This window comes from Blastomyces gilchristii (genome assembly GCF_000003855.2).
Source record: "Blastomyces gilchristii SLH14081 genomic scaffold supercont1.1, whole genome shotgun sequence".
Lineage (NCBI taxonomy): Eukaryota > Fungi > Ascomycota > Eurotiomycetes > Onygenales > Ajellomycetaceae > Blastomyces > Blastomyces gilchristii.
The window spans coordinates 2,967,308-2,990,246 of NW_003101682.1; the positions used below are offsets into that span (position 1 = coordinate 2,967,308).

Sequence of the window (22,939 nt, forward strand, 5' to 3'; positions counted from 1 at the left end):
GCTTCAGTAACTTGTTCAGTATTCATCTTATTACAAGATTTCAATATTATATCTTTACTCAGTCAATTCACAATGATCAGAATATTTCTACAACTCTTACTCTCAGATAGATTGACAGTGAAGTTAATTACTATATCTTGTCAGATTCTATCAGAAATATTAAGTGATTTTAATAGATCTTTTCTACAGTTCTTTTATAAGATAATAGAAGAACAGTGATTACAGTTTCAAATGAAGCATCTGATACTGTTTAATATCTCAGATCAGTAGAACTCTCAGAAGATCATTCTATACAGTTATTCACAGTCTGAATGACTAATTATATATGAATCATGTATCTCTTACATTATCTGAGTATGTAAGAATTTGAAATGAGAGACTCAGTGTCATTCACAGAATTGTAGAATATTATTATCATTGATTGAATATTCTAAGATATTAGTTCTTATACATAGTTCTGAGAGAAATCAGAGTACTTCTTGATATACTGCTTCAGTGAGAGTCTGAAGAAGTTCATCTGTCTGAGCTACTATATATCACAGTTCATTTAGTGTAGAGAAAGTGAAGATATTAATAACAGTTCTAACTGAAGAAGTATATATAGTGTCATGAACTGTTTTATCTTAATTAACTAGTATCTTCAGGTTTAAGAGCTGATGCTCTCAGTTCATTCAGTGAGTATCTGTTACATTAAATAATATATCTTACTCTTATTATAAGAGAGCATCTGTCATCAAGTTCTGACTATCAGAATAGTAGTGTATTGTAAAATAAAAGTAGCTTAAAAACTCAGATTATTGTATCTATTATTCAGTGAGTTTATAGATAGTTATGAAGTATTTAAGATTCTTATAATCTATGACTATCTTAAATTCAGAGATACTTCAGAGTTCAGAGTCTTATTCTTCTAAACAGTGTATAATTATGAGAAGTTTCTTATCATAGATCTCATAATTATATTCAGCAGAACTCAGTTTCTTAGATATAAAAACATATAATTATAGAACATCTTCATCATTATATTATAATATCACTTCTTCTATTATGTAGTCAGGGAAATCAGCTTCAATAACTGTCTTATAATCAGAATCAAATATTATCAGCAGAGAAGTATTAATGAACATCTTCTTTATCTGTATAAATACAGCTTCAGCATTCACTGATCATTGAAATACTGAGTCTTTCTTAATAAGATGTGTAAGTGATCTTGTAATATCTGAGAAGTTTCATATAAATCACTGATAAAAGTTAGTAAATCTGATAAAGCTTTGTACATCTTTCACAGTATACAGAGCTTCTCATTCAAGAATGATAGAGACTTTCTCAGAATTCATTCAAATTCTCTTATCAGCTTCTATAATAAAACTCAGATACTTAATACTCTTGACTTCAAAATCATACTTATTAATATCTATCAGTAGTTCTGCTTCTTATAGTCATTGTAATATCTTTTACACATGCTCTTGATATTCTTTTCTGAATTCATTAATAAAGATGAGAATGTCATCTAAATAAGCAGATACAAACTTATTAAGAAAATCTCAGAGTGCTTAGTTAATATACTTCTGAAATGTACTGAGAGTGTTAGTCAGTTCAAAAAGTGTGACTATTTATTCAAAGAGATTATAACATGTTCAGAATGCTGTAAGTCATTCATCTTCTTCAGTGATATAAATCTTATAAAATGTGATGATAATATCTAGTTTTATAAATCATTAAGCTCATCTGATTCATGCTAGAGTTTCATTAATAAGAGATAAGAGATATTGATCTTTCTTTGTCAATCTGTTCAGATCTTAGTAGTTCATACAGAATTGAAGTTCTTCATCTGATTTCTTTACAAAGAGAATAGAGACTGCAGTGAAAGAGTTACTAATGCATATGAATTCTTTATTCAACAGATCATTAAGTGTCTTTCAAAGAAGAAGAAGTTCATCTCAGAACATGTTATAGAGAGAGTCTTATAATAATTCAGAGTTCTTATTATTCTTTTTCTCTAACTTAATACTGTGATTCACTTCAGAATCTCATAAGAGAAGTATATTTATAATATTATCTTATCAGAAGATATCTAGATATTCATGATATTATTGAGAGAGTTTCATATGAGAATCTATTATTATAATACAGAATAATTTTTCTAGAGCCTTTTTAATATCAGTCAGACTGATGAAATAGATTGATATATAATTCTGCTATCAGTGATTCTTTCAGTGACTTCTTTTTCTGAGCATTTCATAGATATTAACAGAGATCTGTGTCAGATCAATAGTCTTATGAATATCATCTTCATAAATTCTATCATTGTTAGAGAATATCAAGCTTCTGTTTTAAGCATTTAATAAGATACCTTGTTCAGATAGTCAGACAAGTTCTAATATAAGATTATAATCAAGATTATCAACTTTATATACATAGACATCTTCATGTTGATATTCTCTCACATCTATGATCAGCTTCACTATGTAACAGATACAAATGTCTTTTGAATCATTAAATTCTGTGAGAAGTTGAGATTTTGATAAAGAGATATGCTGAAGATTATGATATCTTACAACTGAAGATTTTATCATTGTATAGTGACATAGACTGCTGTCTATCATGACTTTCATATTATACATATTATCAACCATAGTAGATACAAGAATCACATTCATTATCATCTTCTCTTCAAATTGTTATTGTCTGATCTCTTCAAGCTTCTGTTTATAAATTTGAACAGAAGCTAATCTTTTCTCTGTTTCACTGAGACATTTTTATAGTTATCTTTCAAATCTTCTTCTAATGTAATGTGATTAATGTGAACAGACACTGATTTATTCTTTGAATGAGAAGACACTGATCTTTCTCTTGAGTATGAAGATATATAGATTGATTGACAGTTAAAAGCAATGTGTTCTGATTGATTACAGTTAATATACACTTCACATTGATGTTGATCAGTGACTTCTTCAGAAGTGATCTCAGAGACTCAGAAGTCTATTTAGATAACAGAGACTCTTACTTATATATAGATATTTAAGTCTACTCAATTCATGATATCTGCATCATTGTTATTTCTCAGCACAGGTGTATGAGTTACTGAGATGTAACATCTTCTATCACTGTTCTGTATATTCTTGAGCTTGATAAGACAGTCATTCATTGTTCAGAGCTGTGTGCAGAAGTCTTTATAAGTCTGGTTTTTATCTATACTTATAAGAGTCTGTAAGAGTTTGAAAGTTAATATCTTCTTGAGCATGCTAATCTTCATTTAATTCTCTCAAGATTGATCATCTACTTCTAGAATCTTGATGTTGAAGTCAGGAATGAATATTATAAGAGAAGTGTTTCTCTGTCAGATACTCTGTAATCAATCTAATACTTTCTGTTGCATGACAGTGTCTTAAAACAGAATATTAAGATATTTCATGATGTTATCAGATGTTTATAACACTAGTTTATATACTTTCATTCATGAATGAAACTTCTGTTTCACATGATCTTTTAATTGTTCATTGATATATCAATCTTGATTGATTAATAAACTGATGATATCTTCATCTATACTCAGTTTTATGAGCATTTTCATTCTTTATAATGAGTAGAGAGTGAGATCAGAAGTATTAAAATATGCAGAAGCATTCAAGTATTCTTTCAGTGCTTTTATATTCAGTTCTGTAGATGTTGAAATTGCATGAATTAATTATTGAATCTCTTTATATTGAAGTTGTTAAGTTATGTGCATGTCTGCTATCTGTTGCTGTTATAATTTCAACATTGCTTGAAGTCACTGTGACATCATGTCTATGCTCATATTCAAGAGTTTCATATTATTGTTAGACATGATTATATTAATTGTCAGATGTATGATATCTGTGAAATCTGAAGAAATGTAATTGTATTCTCATATATCTGAGTGTCAGAACTCTCAGGTCTTTTACTGACATTCTCTTGTAAGATCTTTATTACAGAGTCAGAGTGACTGATGAGCAAGCTTCTATCTGAGAACTCAGTGTCTGCTTAACTGTGTTTTCTCTTTCTTACATGTTGTTACATGTTCAGATATCTCTTGATGAATAATCATTTTCAATGAGAAGATAATGAATGTTTTTATAGTGTAAGAGGCCTATGCTGATGTAATGTGGCAGAACCGAAGCGGTGGCTAGTCAGCGGTGTCACATAGAGATAGTTGTTTGAGAAGCTGTATAAGTGAGCTTGACTATCTTGCTTGAATAGTGAGCTCATAGACTACAGAGTTATTGCAAGAATATCACAGATATAATACTTAGTATACTAAGAAAATTGTATAAGGCATGCAGTAACTCTTGTATATATTTCAGTAGAGAAAAAATAAATCACTGACTTCTTTAATAAGAAGTCAGCATCTAGCTATTCTATATAGACAATGAGTGAATACTCTTCTCTCATTTCATAAGCAAGAATAGCTGAAGTAATACCTCAGCAGCACTTTATTATCAAGAAAGAGAAATCTGCTGACCTTATATAGAAGCAGGGTTCTTATATTCATTAATCAGATCTTTCTATGATATATCTGAATGATGTCATAGAGTGATTGAAAACCAGTTCAGACAGAATGAAATTATTCACGAATTACATGAGATTAATGAGCTGTGTGAAACTGCAATAGAGTCTTGACATAGCTGAGAGTATGATAATATTCTTCTCTTTAAGAGCATAGTTCTGATGCTCTCAAGATTATCAGATTAGAAATTATCTTTGTTATATAGCAATGATTATCAACTGATTTGACAGTGCATGTACTGTATATGATATAAAGAAATAGATGAGTTTTTCTGCTGACTGTGTAGATCTTTCTTTTTTCATCTTCATTCAAATCAAACACATGATAAGTGAGTTTCTTATATATTAATTTAAAATGTGAAAAACATAGTTAATAAGTGACTTGCAGATCTCTCAACATATTTCATTCTATATATAGAATTCTCTGTAAAAGTGATGTGTTTTTAGAGACAAAGCTAACAGTAGTGACAGGATTTTTTGAAAAGATTCTTTCTCTCATGAAATATTTTTCTTTCTTCTCTCTCAATTGCAACAGTGAGTGTATGAGAGTATCATTCTTGAAGAATAATAAAGAGCTTATTCTGATGTTTTCTAGTGAGTAATAAACATCTTCATGATGCAGCTGCAGTCTTCATGACTGCTAAGAAAGCCAGGTTGAAGGCAGAGACAGCAGTGTTGACAGACTGTGAGAGTATTACTCTCATTGTTACATCTTTTTCTTCTTCTTCTTCTGCTTCTCTTGCAACTGTGATGATAGTCACTGTACTCTACAGTGAGATGTCATTTCTTCTGCTAATCAGTTCATCTATGTCTGATTCTTTCTCTGTCTCTCTTATCACTGTTGTGACACTGTCTTCTCTCTCAGTCAGTATAGTAGCATATGACCCTGTGTGATTATTTGAAGAGGAATCTGGAAAGAGCTTGATTTCAGAAACAGTAACTCTGAGAAGCTCAATCTGTAGTTTCTCTCTCACAGTATGCCTGAGTTCTGCTCAGAATACTGCTAAGTTGAGTTCACAGAGTCTCACAGTTTCTTTATCTTCTCTCTGTGAGAAGGCTCTGATATAGTCTCTGACTGATATCACTACTTATCTGCACTGCATCAAGCAGCTGAAGAAGAGAAGAATTTTATGTATCTATCTCTTCTCTCACTCTTATTGTTTTTGTTACATCTGTAACAATAACTTCTATCTCTTTGTAAGTATTATCTACTCTATAAGAAGGCATTGTATCAGCTCTGACAAGAAGCTCAGATGTTTAAGCAGTACAGAGTAAGAGTCTCAGAGCTTTAAGTATTGACAGATTCTGTCAAGACTGAAGAGGTCTCTCTTACTCATCTGTAAAAGAAGATAAAAGTGTGAATCTCTGAGATAAAAAAACACCTCAGAATGACTGACTCTAAGAAGAGATTAGTCAGTACTGTTATTGAAAGTATCATAAAGATTAATCACTGATTGAAGAGAATCTCACTTCAATTGAAGTAGATAACTGAGATGCTTTATAAATTGATAAGTTAATACTTTAAGTATCTCTTATACTCTTCTACAGCATGCTTCTCTGCAGTGTCACAGTGCTAACTTTTCAGTAGATAAAGATATCAGTGCTGAAGACTTTAACAGTGAAGAATAAGTTTGATAAGAGTGTGATTGTTAATGAGTAGACTCTGAAATTCCTTCTTTTTACTTTTTCAGCAGACTGTGACTCTATTAGAATAGCAGCAGCTTATGAATTAATAATATTAATTCTTATTAGTTTCAAATATCTCTTTCTTTTCTTATTAACTGCTTCAGGAATTTTACACTTGTGTAGTCTCATTAAACTTCTAAAAAATCCTTTGAGAGAAAATAGAAGAAGAGTGCTACAGAGCTTACAAGATATCAGCTCATCACTGTAAGATTATCTCTAAAAACTCTTTAAGAAAAAATGAGAAGTCTTAAGTAGTATTTCTTGCTCAATATCTCTGATATATAACAGAGCAGTCTCTACTAGTTATCTCATAGCTTACAATCTCTTTCTCAGTATTTTTCAAATACTTAAGCAGTTCTCATGAATTCTCTGATGATGAATAATCTTCTCATTTCATAAGATATTAAAGCTTACTGTAATATATTTACTTATTTAATATTTTCTTTATAAGATATTCAGTATCACTCTCAATCTTAATATTATTCAGCTGAGATAGCTCTGCTCTGAAATGTTACTTATAGAGCTTTAAATAGAAAATGTGAAAAATAGAATGAATTGATTTCAATTCTGTGAGTAATTTTAACTCATATATCTGCTTACTTACTACTCTTATTACTGAGAAAGATTCTAGTCATTACTTACTGAGCTTCTTACACAGTCTCATTATCTTGATATTCTTTGCTAAAAGTAGTACTTAATTCTCTATTAAGAACTTCATTGAAAGATGTTTTTAATTATAGTATTTCATCTACTACTTCTGAGTGCAGTGAATGCTTTTTATCATCTTCTTATAAATTTTATTCAAAAGTTTCAATCTCACTTTTACTTCTAGTACTGAGAGATACTCTGTTCTCTGTATCTGTTCAACATTCTGACTGTCTATTCTCTTCTTTGAAATATCATTCACAACATTACTAAGTAATGAAGAATTATATTTATAATAAGTATAGAAAGAAGATATCTTTAAGATTATATTCTTTATATTATTATATATGAATTCAGTGATTAGAAGATGTTTAAGTTAATCATTCTAATAATATAAATAGAATGCTTAAAGATACTGTTCTAGTATCTGATTCTGATATTCAGTCTGATTATCTGTCTGTAAATGAAATACAGTACTGAGAAGACATCTTATCATAAGATAATAATAAAAAGCTGATCAGTATTTGCTGATGAAGAGGAATTCTTGATCTGTTATCAATGATTTCAGAGTACTGTGATTATAAATAATGATATCTAAAAATAGATCAGTCAATTCAAAGGCTTTAATCTTTTTATAAGTAGAAATATATCTGATTATCTTCATAAAGTGATTAATAATGATCAAAATTGAGTTATATTCTTTGACTCTTATTAACTTTAACAGATCAACTATGAAATTCATTAATAGATTCTGTTATAAGTTCTTTGAAATAGACAGTGATATCAACTCACTGTATTACTTATATTACAGAATCTTTATTCTTTGACAGATATTATAAGTCTTAATATACTCTTTGACATCTATTCAGAGCTTGTCTTAAATATATTTATATTTTAGAAGCTTCTCAGTCTTCTCTAATCTGAAGTGTTCTATATGAGAATTATTATAATGAATTCTTAATAACTTCTGATATATCACTCTACTATAAGAGATGAAGACTGAATTATTCAGCAGTAGAAGTTCACATTCTTCTAGTTATCAGTGACTTGATTTCTTAGTGACACTGTCTCACTCAGAGCCTGTCTCTTTCAAGTTCAAACTGAATTCTTTCTTCTTTAACTTCTGAATTTAAGCTGTAGTAGAGATGTCCTCCTTCTATAATTTATTAATGAATTTCAAAAGTAGTCAGATTAAAAGATTGTAGATTATTTCATTCTTTATCAATTCAATGATTGTAAGATATAATATAAGAAGCTTATAATCTTCAGTATCAGTTCTCTACAGAGATCTGAGTTTTCTTTCATCTTCTATACTGAGTCACACAGCTGTCTTTTCAGCACTATTTTCAAGCTTCAGAGAATCTTAACTCTCTACAGTCAGCTTCTTCTGCAGTGATAGCAGAGATTCTTTTATAGAATTCTTCTCTATATTAATAATATTATAATTGAGCTGTCTAGACAGTATATCAGCAGGGTTAAGCTGATCTGAACAGTATCAGATATAGAAATCATACTCTGAAAGCAGCTTCACTTATCTGACTTAATATTCTATCAAGCTCTTTGTTGTCAAGAAGTAATACAGATTTATATAATCAGTGAGAACTTGTACTGAGTACTTACTACTCTAAAGATAATGTTATCAGATTTTAAAGAATTTGACAATTACTAACATCTTCTGATTATAAGTATTATATCTTCTCTGTATAAGTGATAACTTCTTGAAGAAGAAGATCACTGATCTTTATTCACAGTATCTTATAGACTCTGTGAAAAAGTCTTCTCTTACAGATAATTCATTATCTGTTTTCTCAGAGATAATTATTCTCTGATTCTTTCAATATTGAAAGATCTCTGATGTCAACTGTGAAAAGATTTCACAGATATCATTTCTGAATACATCAGTCTTACACTGACTGAGTAAGTTGAAATTAAAGTGATTCAGCATCATAACATCTGTGAAAGCTTGTTTTAATTCTGCAAATGCCTGCACAGTGTCTTGAGTGAGAATAAACAGTTCTGTTTTTCTGTCTTTCACACTTCTCTTTAACAGATCTGTAAGAAGAACAGTAATCTGTGAATATGCATAGATAAATTATCTGTAGAAATTCACAAATTCTAGAAATATCTACATCTCACAGTACATTCACAGTACTGGTCAGTTCTCAATGACAGAGACTCAGCTTCTATTCATTGAAATGCTATTCATCTTAATAATATAATCTAAGAAATCAATCTCTTATATGTAGAATGAGTATTTTTCAGTGTTTATATAAAGTTAATACTGTCTCAAGTAACTCAACACTTCTTAAACATGAATATTATATTCTTTCTCTGATTTTGAGAAGATTAGAATGTTGTTCAGATATACTATACAGAAGACATTAACAAGGCCTTGCAGTGTCTTATTTATATAGATCTGAAAGATAGCTGAAGTATTATAAAGATTAAAAGATAAAACAAGATATTTAAAATTACTGTACTTGATATAAAAAGCTGTTTTTTAAATATTATCTTCACTAATTCTGATTCTATAATAGACATTCTGTATATTAATCTTTGAGAACATCTTTGCTTCAGATAATTAATCAATTATCTTATTAATTAATAATAATAAATAGTAATTCTTAACTATCATCTTATTGAGATCTCTGTAGTCTATACATAGATATAGTCTACTATTATTATTATTATTATTATTCTTCAATTATAAATATATACAGTCAGAGACTATGACATCTATCTGAGAATCTTTAATTCTCAGGGTTTTTTCTATATCTATAGAGTCAACTATTATACATTTATCAATTTTAAATATGTAAAATCAGAAAATTCCAGCTCAGAATATAAAAACTGTTTATAAATTACAGTATTTTAACATCTTCTGATAGTTTGAAATCATTTGAAAATATTATAATAAAAGAAAAGAGAACATAGTCTTAAAGATAGACATATTAAATAGATAGAGAAAAAAATAGAAGAAAATAAGTACAGTAAAGAGAGCTACAGAACAAGATCTCTGCAGTTTACATCTTAAGCTATATACATATTTTAACACTCTATATAACTGATCACTGCCTCTATTCTCTCAGGCCTGCTTCAGAGGTTATCATTCTCTCTAAAGAGTCATCACTCAGCTAGCTTCTGTAACTAGCTTACTTATAAGTGAGATTCTCACTAAGAATAACATCAGAACTACTTAATTCTAGTTAAGTCTCTAATCTTTCAGCTGCTAATCTCAGCATTTCAGCCTATTAATTGGTTATCACAGTCTTGCTTGCACTAACCACCTATTAAGAGTGCCTAGGCCTTGTCTCATCTAGGTTCTTGCTAGACCCAGGGTGTTCTAATCAGATAGTTTTTAAATCTCATTCCTCAGAAGTGAGTGCCTAGAGTGAGGGGGATAAGACCTGATCAGTTAAGCTTGACAATGATTCACTATCCTGCAGGCATTCTAGATCTCAATCACTCTAGTACTGATCTAACTTGAAGCATCTGAGAGGCTGTTAATTCTAAGATCAGTGAGAATTAGTGTCTGAGGACTCCCAGGATGAACATCTTAAGCTTGATAATGATTCACTATAGTGCACCCGGGGGCCCCTGGTACTGTTTTATGACTTAACAGTGGAAGCTGTGGTTAAGATAGCTCTCACAGGGTTTGAACCTGCCCCCTCTTGACATTCATTCCCCGGGGGGAAGGCCGCTAATTGAGGCTTCATGATAGCGTAGTTAACCACTACGTCACCGGGCCTATAGTCTACTATTCTTTTTAAGTACAAAAAGTATAGATGTCTCTGCTGAACTCTTTAATAAATATATTCAGTTCTTTAATTACACTTTCTTAAGATATTTACATAGAACATTCAATTTCTTTATAAATAAGTTATAAAGAGATCTGTACAGCACTGTTACACTGTCTTCAAGATAAATCTTATATTATATCTTGATATCAGAAAACTTTACTACTTCTCTTTCTGAAAAGACATTCTTATAATCTGTAAAGAGATATTATGTATATTCATCTTCAATGATAAATACTGCTGCTAATCTTACAGTGAGAATAATAACTTCTTTATCTGTTCTCAAGTTTCAATCACCTGCTATACAGTATATTGACTCTATCTTTTTCTCAAGATTCTTCTGATGAAACTCTTCAGATTTCTCTATCACTATCTCTTCATTAGTAAGATGATACTGTTATATCTGAGTAACTCAGTTAATAAGAGAATTGTTTTCTCTCAATTATAGAAGATCTAGAATGATATTCTTATCTATAATATTAACTATATGAAGAAGCAGACTGCTCTTCTTAGAGATTTCTTCTAAGTCTGTGATTACACACTTCACTTAAATTATGTTAAAACAGTGATATTTTATATTATCAGTAAATTTCACATGATCTGACTAGACTGACTGTGTGACCGTGTCTGGGACCAGGACCAGATTTTTTGATAGTCTTATTACCAATTTGACTGATCTCATTACACGGTTTTAACATTAGATAGTAGTCTCATACTGTCTCAGTGAGACTTACTGTCTACTCTTGTCACATTTTCCAAATGAGACCATGATTTTCACTTCTCAATTTAAATTATTTTTATTGCTTTAAATGACTTTAAATCTCATTTAAGCGTTACTAAAAAGTGTTACTTTTTAAAAAATTAAAAATAGTCTAAAAAAAACCTTAAAATGTCTAAAAATAGTAACTTTATACTAAGAATGAGACTAAATGAGACCAAATGAAATCACTTTCTCATTTTTTTCAAGTCATGATTTCATTTTAAGATCTGATATATAGTCACTTTACATGTTTTTTTGATGACCAGTCCCAGCGGGATTCACGCCAAGAAATGTATGAGACCAGATCAAATGAGATCAAACGTGAAATTCATGATCTCAGTGACCAGTCTAGATCTGACAGATCTATCTTCTTTCAATTCTTCATTAAAGAAAAGAAATAGAATATAAAGTTAATATCTACTCTGAAGTCAAGTAGACATCTCACTGATATCTCTCTATTTAAGATATACATTGTGATTGTAACATGAACTTGAAAATATGAGAATTATTAATTCTTCATTTCTTTCTCTTCTTTATCTTCTATGAATATGTTTATCAGAAGAGAAGTTAACTTTAAGAAGATATCTTCTCAGTTTCTTCTCTTCTTCAGCTTCTTATAATCACTGATATAGTAATCACTAGCTCTGCAGTTAAAATAGAAATCTTTATTAAATCTTTTTTAATATTTTTTCACAGTCAGTGAAGAGTCAGAACACTTGAAATTCTTCTTTACTTTCTTCACACTGAAGCTATCACAGTACTGTTTAGATTCTGTTATTAATTACTTAGAAGAGATCTTATTAATCTTTTTCTTAAAGAATTGACTATTCAAATAGATTCAGAAAGTCAGGTTAACAAGCTCAGTATAATTAATTAATGAACTCTGATATTGTGATATTATTATCTGTATCTTATAAGTCAGCTTCATGAGATAAAGCTGTGTTTTTAATTGATTCAAATTATCAGTTAATTTCTCTCAATATTCTTCAAATCTTGTATTGAAATTAAAAGAATTCTCATTATCTTATTAATATAATAAGTTGAACTACTGTGCTGCTGTGAAGTCACAGTTGTGATAATTTTTAATTTAATTCAGTAGAAAGTTCTTGAATTCTTCTTAAGTTATAGTAGTATTAATATGCTTAAGCTCTCTCTTCTTAATGACTCAAGTAGTTACAGAGATGTCTTCAAGAAGATTGACAGTGTATATTACTCATATCTTATAAGTATTATACTGACTCAGATTAAGATGGAATTTCTGTTCAAGAGTACAGATAAAGCTATGAAATTCAGATAAGATATTTCTCTTATATCTCAGAGAATCTCTGATCTTAATCTCTCTATCTTTATAATAGATATAGATATGTAAGAGCTGCAGTAATAATAGAGCAGTTGAAGAGCTTATATTAAAATATACAGCAGATTCAGAAATCTCAGATTTCTATTAAAGTAGAGATATATACACTCTAGAAGATAATATAGTATTTCTCTCAGAGAGTAAGATTGAGTTGATCTCAGTGTGAGTGTATGAGACTATATCAGTCTATTAGAGCTTGACTGATTTAAACTTATAATCAGATTGAGTGATTTGAATTGTAATATAATAAAACTGAAGTGATGACTAGTCAGTGACATTATATAGAGATAGTTATTTAAGAAGCTGTATAAGTGAGCTTGACTATCTTACTTAAATAGTGAGCTTATAGACTACAGAGTTATTATGAGAATATCACAGATATGATACTTAGTATACTAAGAAGATTATATAAGATACATAGTAACTCTTATATATATTTTAGTAGAAGAAAAACAAATCACTGACTTCTTTAATAAGAAGTCAGTATCTAGCTATTCTATATAGACAATGAGTGAATACTCTTCTCTCATTTCATGAGTGAGAATAGCTGAAGTAATATCTCAGCAATGTCTTATTACTAAGAAAGAGTAATCTGCTGATCTTATATAGAAGTGAGATTCTCATATTCATCAATCAGATCTTTCTATGATATATCTGAATGATATTATAGAGTAGTTGAAAACCAGTTCAGACAGAATGAAATTATCCGCATGAGATTAATAAGCCGTGTATTTATATTATTCTTCCATTATACTCATATGCAAGCGGAGCTTATGATGAGTCCTTGCGTAATGTTAAATACAGGTCAAGTGTTGGTTATACAAGAGGAAATACAGGTGTTAAGACCACGCCAAGATAACAAGAACATAGGAAAATACAAAGGAGTGACAATTAGATACATGCGATAATAACTTCCCAGCCCAGGAACATAGAGCGATTCATTGGAGTGATTTGTACACCTCTGTATTTATTAGAAACCTGAGGTGCTTGAGTTCCGGATTTAATGTATCCCCTGCGGGTTTCGAACCCACACGCCTTGGTTTCCCACGCCAAGGCGCTACCAGGTGGCCGCATTAACCATTCGGCCACCGGGGCTAATAAGCCGTGTGAAACCGCAACAGGGTCTTGATGCGGCTGGAAGTGTGATATATAGTAAGAGAATTCTTGTGAGATTTCATGAAACAGACTGATACATTGATAATCTCTGTGAGATTTGTCATCTAATAGATGTCTGATTCATCTGTAGTAAATAGTTAGATTCTATTCTCACTATTGTTCTTTTTCTTCTTTTTCTTGAATTTCTTTATTCTTACAGTATTGTTTATTCTTCAATTATTCAGAGCACTGTCTGAATTGACTAATTAACAGATACTAAAGTGAGATCTCTTATATTTAGAATATATAGATGAATTTTCTGATCTCTGATGATTTCAGAAGCTCTTTTAAGTACTATTACAATTATATTCAGTACAGTTTTCACAGGCTGAATTCAATATATTATTGTTAGAATTGATAGATATAGCAGTTATTATATCTATTATAGTGATATTGACTGCAGAATCTGTATTCTGTAGATTCTTTTTATCTTTTGAAGAATTAAGTTATAAACAGATCTTCTTTATGAGAAGATTAATATTCAATACTATAGCTGTGAATTTGAAATTCTGTATCTTCTCTATCTTCTTCTGAATATAATTTCTTCAATTATTGAGTAGAACTGAGTAGAAGATATTAAATATTCACATATCTGAAAGAGAAGTATTCAACATCTTTAATTTTATAATAACAGACTGAAACTTATCAAAGAATGTGTGTAGATTGATGATCTGTATATTATTAAAAGACATGAATTCCAGAACTGTCTCACAGTGTAACTGTGTTTTAAGAACAGAGTATTTCTATTCAATTGTATTTCATAGAGTATAAGTGATCTGATTTTCATTATACTTGAAGAAATGTGATCTGACACCTGCACTCAAGAAGTTTGAGATGAATGTGTAGAGTTATCAGTTTCTAATATCTCAGAATAATGCTTATTCATTATCTCTTTATAGAGAGTTCTGAGTCTGTTATTTCTCTATTATATATTAATACTGTGTATCAATCAGTTTCAATTTCATGAAGATGCTTTATATAATGTAATTAAATATATCAGTTAGACTGTTTAATCTCACAGTATTCTTAATATCTTTCTTAAATTAAGAGATTGTCTTGTCAACACAGCTATTCAGTTTATAAAGATTGAATTTCAATCTTTCACTGAGATTAGAATTTCATATAACTGTACAGACTGTTAATATAATAGCAGAATGATTATTAATATTCTGTGATTAATCTGTAGAGAATCTCTGTTAATGAAGTTTTTTCAGTTATAGTTTAAGTTCTAGAACTCTTCACTTCTTCTTCTTTATTTTAAATATTATCTTGAGATGCTTCATCTGTTGATCTGATATTATCTTGCCTGAATAATAGATATTTAAGTGTTTATTATTCTTATCAAGAGAATTAGCTTTATTAAGCTGTTAAGTAGATTGAAGAGCTGACCTGATTATATCAGAAGCTGTATTCAAATCAGCTTCAAATTAAGAGAGTGTTTCAGATAATTTATTAATGAAGCTTTTAAAAGCTTCAGAAGAATGTTCACTGATAGAGTGTAAGTGTAAAGAATTATCATCATTAACTATAACTGATTCAGTGAAAAGAATGTAAGATTGCAAATATGTATATAAGTGAGATTGTATTGAATTCACTATCTTGATATTCATTTATTGAATTCTTATCAATATCATTCTCTTTTCTTGCTTTTTTTGCAAATGTAATGTGTTTTCTGCAAGTCTCTTTTTTAAGTGAGCAGTAGTATTATTAATTATCAAGATCTCAAACACATCAATACTGATAGAATAAGATGATTTTAACTTCTGAAGAATGTATTGAATGAAGCAGTAGTTCAAATAATGATTATATTGACAAGGAATCTCAAATTGACAGTGATTTTGTGCAAAACAGGTCTCATAACCTGTGAAAGGTGTAAAGCTTGTGTGATTGAAAGGTTGCTAGCTTGTGGAAAGTTATATGGTGGAAGGATTAGTAAGCCAGATCACGTGACCTGACAGTAACCTTGTAACCTTGTAACTTGTGGTGGGGCTGGTATGAGCCCATCTTTTGGAAGGGGAAATAATCATCTAAGTTGGAAGTAGGTAGTCCTCAAGCAGCTAGGGAAAGATGTTGCTCGCGCAGTGATACAGCAGGAAACTAGTTAAAAGCAGAGCAGTCGGTTCCGCGATTTTTCGTGTGGGCGGTGAAATGAGGATGAGAACCAGGAGATGACATTTCTTCTGCAGCTCTCTCCCCGTAATCGTTTGCCGTCCAAAGTCGGGTTAGAATAACTAAGCTAGACAGATTTTCGCCTGGGCTGGGATTAAGCTCAACCGCAGCCAGCATGCGGGGGCTGCTGGGGACGAAAGGGATTCTATTATTGGCCAGGAGCACCGCCAATTAGGCCAAATCCATGGAGTTTCGGCGCTTCACACATCCAGTGTTGACGTTTTTTCTCCCCGAAAGTTGCTCCCTCTCTGTCTCAATGTCTATAAAATACGATTGCAAAGCATACCGCAGCTGAGTTCATACAATCCCACTGGTCATGGAAAAGTTCCCAGAACCATAATTGTTGTTGGGGTCGAAACCGAAAGCGCCGATGATTGATTTTCCCGGGGTTTCCTCCTGCCTCCTGGTGATGCAGACTATTGAGGGAATCCCCAGAACGTGCTCAGTGCGGGGGAATCTAGAGCTCCACTCCACGGTGACTTCACCAACGCGGGTCCGTAACGCCTAGCAATAAACCTTGCGAAATAACATATCATGTTGACTAGTAGCAGGGGACATGACGCAAATTGACTTAAGGGCAATTGCCATCGTTCTGTACGTAGCAATAACCGGGCGCTTATCGCCAAAGGGGTTGATTCATCTTGCATGCGTGGTTCACAATGTTGCCGTATGATCCCACTTGCTGGATTTTAGCACGGATCTCAGCTGCGGATCTCCAGGGTAGTTGAACTAGTTACTCCGTGTTTGAGGACACCCAGGTGGAGTCTGTGGGGTTTGCTGGTCAAACGTAGAAACTTTCTCGAATATGCGTCAAGATGGCTTTTAGTGCGCACATCCCCGTAGGAATCGGAATGGAGCGAAGGTAAACCGGTGGGTTCACCTTCTGGATCTTTCCAACCATGCTCAACATAGGGTTAGAACTATCACGCAAGGCTTTCTGGTAAAGCATTGCTGACTGGGCCGTGAATCAACGTTGAAGCAATGCCTGGAGCACCGTGAACCCGGAGACAAAAACTAACCTCATCCTTCATGGATCACTCAGGCAATTATGGAGCTTGCGGCAGAGAAAATAATAACCACCTCAGAGAAATAAATAAAAACCTTCCGTAGTAGATGATAACCCGAATATGTATTGTGCTATCTGGCAATAGCCTCATTGGATGATGTGTCTCTCCTTTGGACCGCAATTTGCCCATGGAAATATTGTGATATATATAAAGCCTCAAGGTGCCCAACGTTGGAAATTTCAAATATTCGTAAGCCATAGAAATAACTAGTCAACTAGTTACCAATATCACCAATATTAGCAAAGTCCAACAGACTTTGTTTTGTGTGAGTTAAATGAGATCACCATGGTATGTTACAATATATGAATATTTCTTCCTTTTTACAGCCTGAAGTAGATGTAATAGTTAGTCCAGGTAGCACCATGGAAGTTCAAGGCGTCATCATACCCTGGGTTGAAGTTTGTTAAATATATAGGCTGGGGAGGAAGCGGCATCATCAATCACAATTGCTAAAATCCAACGTTAGAGTGTTAGTTCCGCTTTCTATGATTTTGCACTTCATGAGATTAATTCTTCCCAAACCCCAAAGGATATTGGCAGATCTAACTTATACCTTTACTACGGCTCCTTATCCTTCATCACTATAGTTCACGTTACTCAATAAGTTCCTTATCATTATTTTGCAGCTTAGACCATTGCTCAAAAGATCTACTGCCAAAGCAGTAGTGCAAGAGACTCGTTTGAGAACCACCATATCTCAACGATGGTGAGATGATTCCTGGGTAAGTTACATCTTCTTGAATGTAAGATCAGGTATGCATGGCGTGGGCTTTGGACAAGGCTTCAATGGACGGCTTGGTTCATACTGGCTTTAGGTCACAGATACAAGATCGACCCGGATATCATGGACACGCCGAATATATCCAGGATATCTCCGTATAAGATGAAATGGGGTGGTTCAACCCAGTACCATTGCCTCCTTATGCCACACACTCAATCCTGCTTCCGATCCTTCGTCCAAACGAATTTGAAGCGCGAGAGGGCCAGTCGTTGCCGACTCTCACCTTCCCATCTTAATTCGCTAACACAAAATATATCCGATTACCCATTCTATACATAATTACACAGCAGATCCGAAAACACATGCTAAGCCGCCAAATTCACGGCTTGGGAATCCGAAACGGATGCGCCTCTGTATTAAATACAAAATCGTCTAGGCTGATTAAGCCCGGATCGCTGAAAACCAAATAGAAATATTTAAGCGTCTCCCCAAACCAAAAGCTCTCCATGCTATCCTCCCTGCCCCGGTCTGGGTCCATTACATCCCTCAAGGCAGCATTCGCCAGGTCTGTACGCGTATGCTTCTCGATCGCCTGGAACATCTCCCACGCCACGTCCTGAAGCTTCGGATCACCCGTGATACGATAGAGGTAGAAAACACTCTCAATCGCTTCCGGGCGGAGTTTGTAATGACTGTCCTTGATGGACGTAAAACCGGGATGTTGGGATCCATGGTCGGATTTCCACCGCTCCTTGTCGAACTCGCAGCTTGAGGATGAATCGCATGCCTGCATGCGGAATTCCTCGGGCATAAGGCCTGTGGGAGTATTGCGGTAAGTCCAAACGCAGCCGTCAGTGAGTTTACGACCGACTTCGATGTGTGTTTTGTTGGAGAGGAGACGGCCTCCGAGTGCAAGTGTGCCACCGATGTAACAGGTAAGGTGTTGACCTCCCGGCTCGAGATGTGGGGTTGAAGAAGCGCTTGGAACACGCGTCTGGCCAGAGACCAGAATGTCAGCGTTATCAGGAACCACGGGTCTGAAAAAGAGGTGCTCCATAGCAGTGTTCATGGCATGGCTGTATAGCCTCGCATATTGCGCTGCGGCATCTGTCCCCCCAAGCAAGGCGTACATCTTCGGGAGATATTCATAGGCCGAGTCGGCCATGGACCCCAGAGTGAATGTCGAGTCGCGTGTGAAATCGGCAGAAAGAGGACTACAGCCTACCGGCCATAGACCCGGCAGGTTTGTTTTGTTCTGTTGTTCGTCCAGGATATTGGTGATACGCTGGATTGCGTCGAACCAGCGCATGTCACCTGTGAGCTGGGAGAGGCGTGTGAGTTCCATGCTCGACGATGCTACTTCGGCGATGATACCTTTGTCGGCAGGGTGTTGCTTTTTCCCCTTCATGGCTTTCTGCGGGCTCCAGCGGGTTACGGGCATTCGATTTTTTGTGTCGAAAGACGCATAAATCATGTCCCCGAGCTCGACAGCTTTATCCAGTAACCTTCTATCCTTGCAATCCGTTAAATCAAAGGCAGAAAGAAACCCGCCTAGATACCTGATAGTCGTTTCAAACATATTGATAGTCTCCTGACTCGTCTTCTCTGGGCTAAAGTCGATAGTAGCCGCGGCAGCAACGGCTTCCTCGAACTCGTCTTTCAGGCCCATGATCCAAAGGGTATCCAAACTGTCAACAAGAGTCGCGCCCCAGCCCCCAAACGTGTTCTGCGGTGCTCCAGATTTTGGCGAGAGTTCGTCATGGAGCCATGCCATTTGTTTATAGGATTTCCAGCCCCGCTGAAATACCTTTTTCACTTCGGCTTGGCGCTGGGCTTGCAATGCGATGCGTTCAGCCGCCTGTGCTTCAAAAACATGCTGGATTGGCGGTAGTGGAGATGGAGCTTCAGTTGGCAGCTGAATAAACGAAGTGACGGGGTGTTTAATACGGAGTTTCCTCCATTTAAATCGGTTATGATTAGGTGGATTGTATGTTGGCGACGGATCATGACACAATTGCGTCCATGGTTCCTTAGTAACAGTAACAGGGTCGGTTACTACATCTACATATGGCGTCGAGGACTCTGGTGCGTTGAGATAATAGAGGTAAAAGAGCAAAATTAAACAAGCAGCGATAACCTTATACCGCCATCTCCTTTGATATATCATGGTTGAATGAGCGGTCGTGGGTGAGAGAGAGAGGACAAAGGGAGCAAGGATTCAACGTTGCGGTTGTAGTAATTTATCATATCGGCCTGCCGAAAATGCTTGACCCTTCTTCCCCTTACTTGGACAGGGAGGGATTGCTGCAAGAAAACCACATAACAACAATAGAAGAAAAACTTGGGTATAATAATAACAAGGACGATGGCAGTCATGTAACTTGGCAATGTGCCTCGTTTCTTTTTAGAACAGGTCGTCTTGCGTTGCCGACTCCAGCGCTAATGAGCTAGTTAACTTAGCGCCTAGCAAACGCGTCTCGCATACATGATGCTTGCGGCGGTCTATGATGGGAAGTGAATAATGGCTTGTTCAAAGAAAAAAAAAAAAAAAAAAATTGGGATCGTTCACAAGTTAAATAAAAAAAGGCGCTCTCGTTGGTGCCGTACTTGAAACCCCTGAAAGGGCTAACCTGGCGATGTATTTTAGTTACTACAGCATACGGAGTAGAGTTTCTCCACCCAACCCTTGGCAGGTCAAAGTTTTTGATACATCGCAGATTGCTGGGTTTTATACTCCTATATACACAGTAGGGGGATAAGGTAGGTAAGGTAGTTAACCCGCGGCTGTGGAAAGAATCCTCTGCGTGTAGAGATACTACTGTTCTCTCGTGTGATTTTAACTGACCATAACCTAACTAACCATGCGTTGATCCAGCCATGATGGCGCCTACTGGCTTCTCAGTGGTTTTCTCCTGGGAGGGTGTCAGAGTGATGTTTATTTTAGCTGCAGATAGTCTTTTTCCTCCCTACCTACCTACTCTTCGTATGTGTGGCTGGGTTCAACACAGCTGTATTAGAGATATGCACAGGCGGCATTCTGACTGAGAGATGATGGACTTACCTGGTAATTGCTTACTGTGTGGATGGTTATTGCAGTTGTAACTTAGCCTAGCATTGTGTGGAAGATACGTGTTCGGAACGAAAGTGTAGGTAAACAACATTATCAGTGGGCTTGTAGAGGCCATTTAGAGTGTTGTACGGATAATGTGGCTTTTAAGCCTTGCTGAAACCACCACGACGTAGAGAAGAACCCGAAGATGGGTCAAGGAGATCCCCTTGCCCAACTATATAACTTGAGTGTGAGGCTTAACACTGCTGCTAACAGGCAGTCAAATCCAGAATCTTAAACATCATCATCATCAAGCTGGATAAGGTCAGATGATCTGGGACTGCTGCGAGGTTCATCTTAAGCAGTAGTTTCTGACCACAATATATACATATAGGTGACAGAGAAGATAGATGTTTGAGCATCATTATGATTTCCCTTGGCATATCAAGTTTGCATTGCCGTTTATCAAGTTTCTATTTTTTAAGTTGAAATAAAAAATAAACGGCCACCTCATGCATCTAACAACATCGGGTTCTAATACTTCCCCTGCCCGCTTCATCACTCACCCATAAGCACTTTTTTCTGTACATAGTCTTGTATACCCACCCCCGAACCTCATATGATCTTCTCCCCTTCAACCATCCCTTTATGGAGTAAGTCAATGGCTACAATTGGAGGATTAAATGGACTGCTCTTGTGACCGGCACAGGTTAGCCATCACGCTCTCAGCGCTCATCAGTTGTTTGCTCAGTATTCCGTACAAGTGATGAGTGGGCAGCAGTCTAGAAACAACATGGCAAACTCGCTGAAGTAGCATTGTCATTGTGAGCACAATATTTTACCCATCTCATTGAAGCTGGTGTGAAGGGGACAGTGGAAATGAGCGCAGCGGTGTTGGCTTGTCTAATCCAAGCTATAGTCTACAACAAGGTAGGTCAAATGGTAGATAGATAGATAGCGTCAGGACAACTGAGTGTCCAGAAAGTCATTCATATCCAGAAGGGTATTTTACCCGCGTTGGATATCACGCCGACAATCGAAATCCCCCCTTCTATCCCTGCCGAGGCTAACCATGCATGCAGTCCCGTTGGTCGTGAGAAATCATCCTGGCTCAATTGAAGGGGAATACATCGATATCTGAGATGTGAACGAGGAGGGAAGGGGCAGTATTTGCGATGGATTTCCAGCAGCTCCTCACACCACAGCCGCGGGCAAGACGTTATGTGTACATCTCATCCATACACGCGGCTTCTGGTATCTCGCCCGGGTTAGCAGGCGTTACGGGAGCACGGAGAAAAAAATCGTTTCATATCCGATCCGACGCCCTATGAGTCAATGTGGATTGACATGCTGATGATGGGGAATGATGGCTTTCACCATGATGCCCTCGGGGCTTTGAGGCGTGAACAAGTGTGATGATCAAGGACTTGCATCTGATGCAGGGCAGGGTGCAGTACCAGATGCGATCGCTAATGTTGTGTGTTCTAACTGCTAAACCCCCATAGAGAAATTACGTCACCAGGACGAGTATTATGATTGATTCGGGTTGTCTGATAAGCCGTCTCTAATCAGATGATGGATCGACGGTTTGAATGAAATATTCTTGAGAGTGAGGAAGGGCTGCTCCGCACGTGATATCAGATCTCTCAAGCCTTTGGTTCTCGGAAACTGCCAGGATTTCTCTTTAAGGCCTGGGAACTGAAGCATCGAAATTTGTGTTTGACTATCCTGGAACACCCAGGGGGTACCTAAGGGTAAGGTATACATGGAAGGTGACACATTGGCACGCCCTAGAGCAAGTCCGGGAGTAACTCGAAAGCGAGGAGAACGGATGAGAAGGGAAGAACAATCAGCTGCTCCCATGAATGAAAAACAGCCGTTAGTTGCCTCTCTCGTATGTATGTACATGTATGTACATGTACATGTACATACGTACATACCAAAGATTTTGGTAGGTGGTTGCTACTACCACACATCCGACACCATATACAAGGCAAACCTGTATCCTG

At 35.1% G+C, this 22,939-nt stretch overlaps 1 protein-coding gene and 1 pseudogene across 2 annotated transcripts; both read right to left on the reverse strand.

Annotated features, from left to right (window-relative positions):
• Positions 1-13,775: 13,775 nt before the first annotated feature.
• BDBG_16103 lies at positions 13,776-13,864 on the reverse strand (annotated as a pseudogene). Its single transcript has one exon. The product of its transcript is annotated as a tRNA-OTHER (tRNA).
• Positions 13,865-17,636: 3,772 nt separating this feature from the next.
• Positions 17,637-20,436, reverse strand: BDBG_00414 (glycosyl hydrolase family 47 protein). The gene has a single exon (XM_002629122.2). It carries the CDS (start codon positions 20,046-20,048, stop codon positions 18,261-18,263), a length of 1,788 nt encoding a protein of 595 aa, XP_002629168.1. The 5' UTR covers positions 20,049-20,436; the 3' UTR covers positions 17,637-18,260.
• Positions 20,437-22,939: the final 2,503 nt, after the last annotated feature.

What these genes read in the sequence shown, in the direction of transcription:
- BDBG_00414 (XM_002629122.2), bottom strand. Translation starts at nt 20,048, where the DNA reads ATGATATATCAAAGGAGATGGCGGTATAAGGTTATCGCTGCTTGTTTA.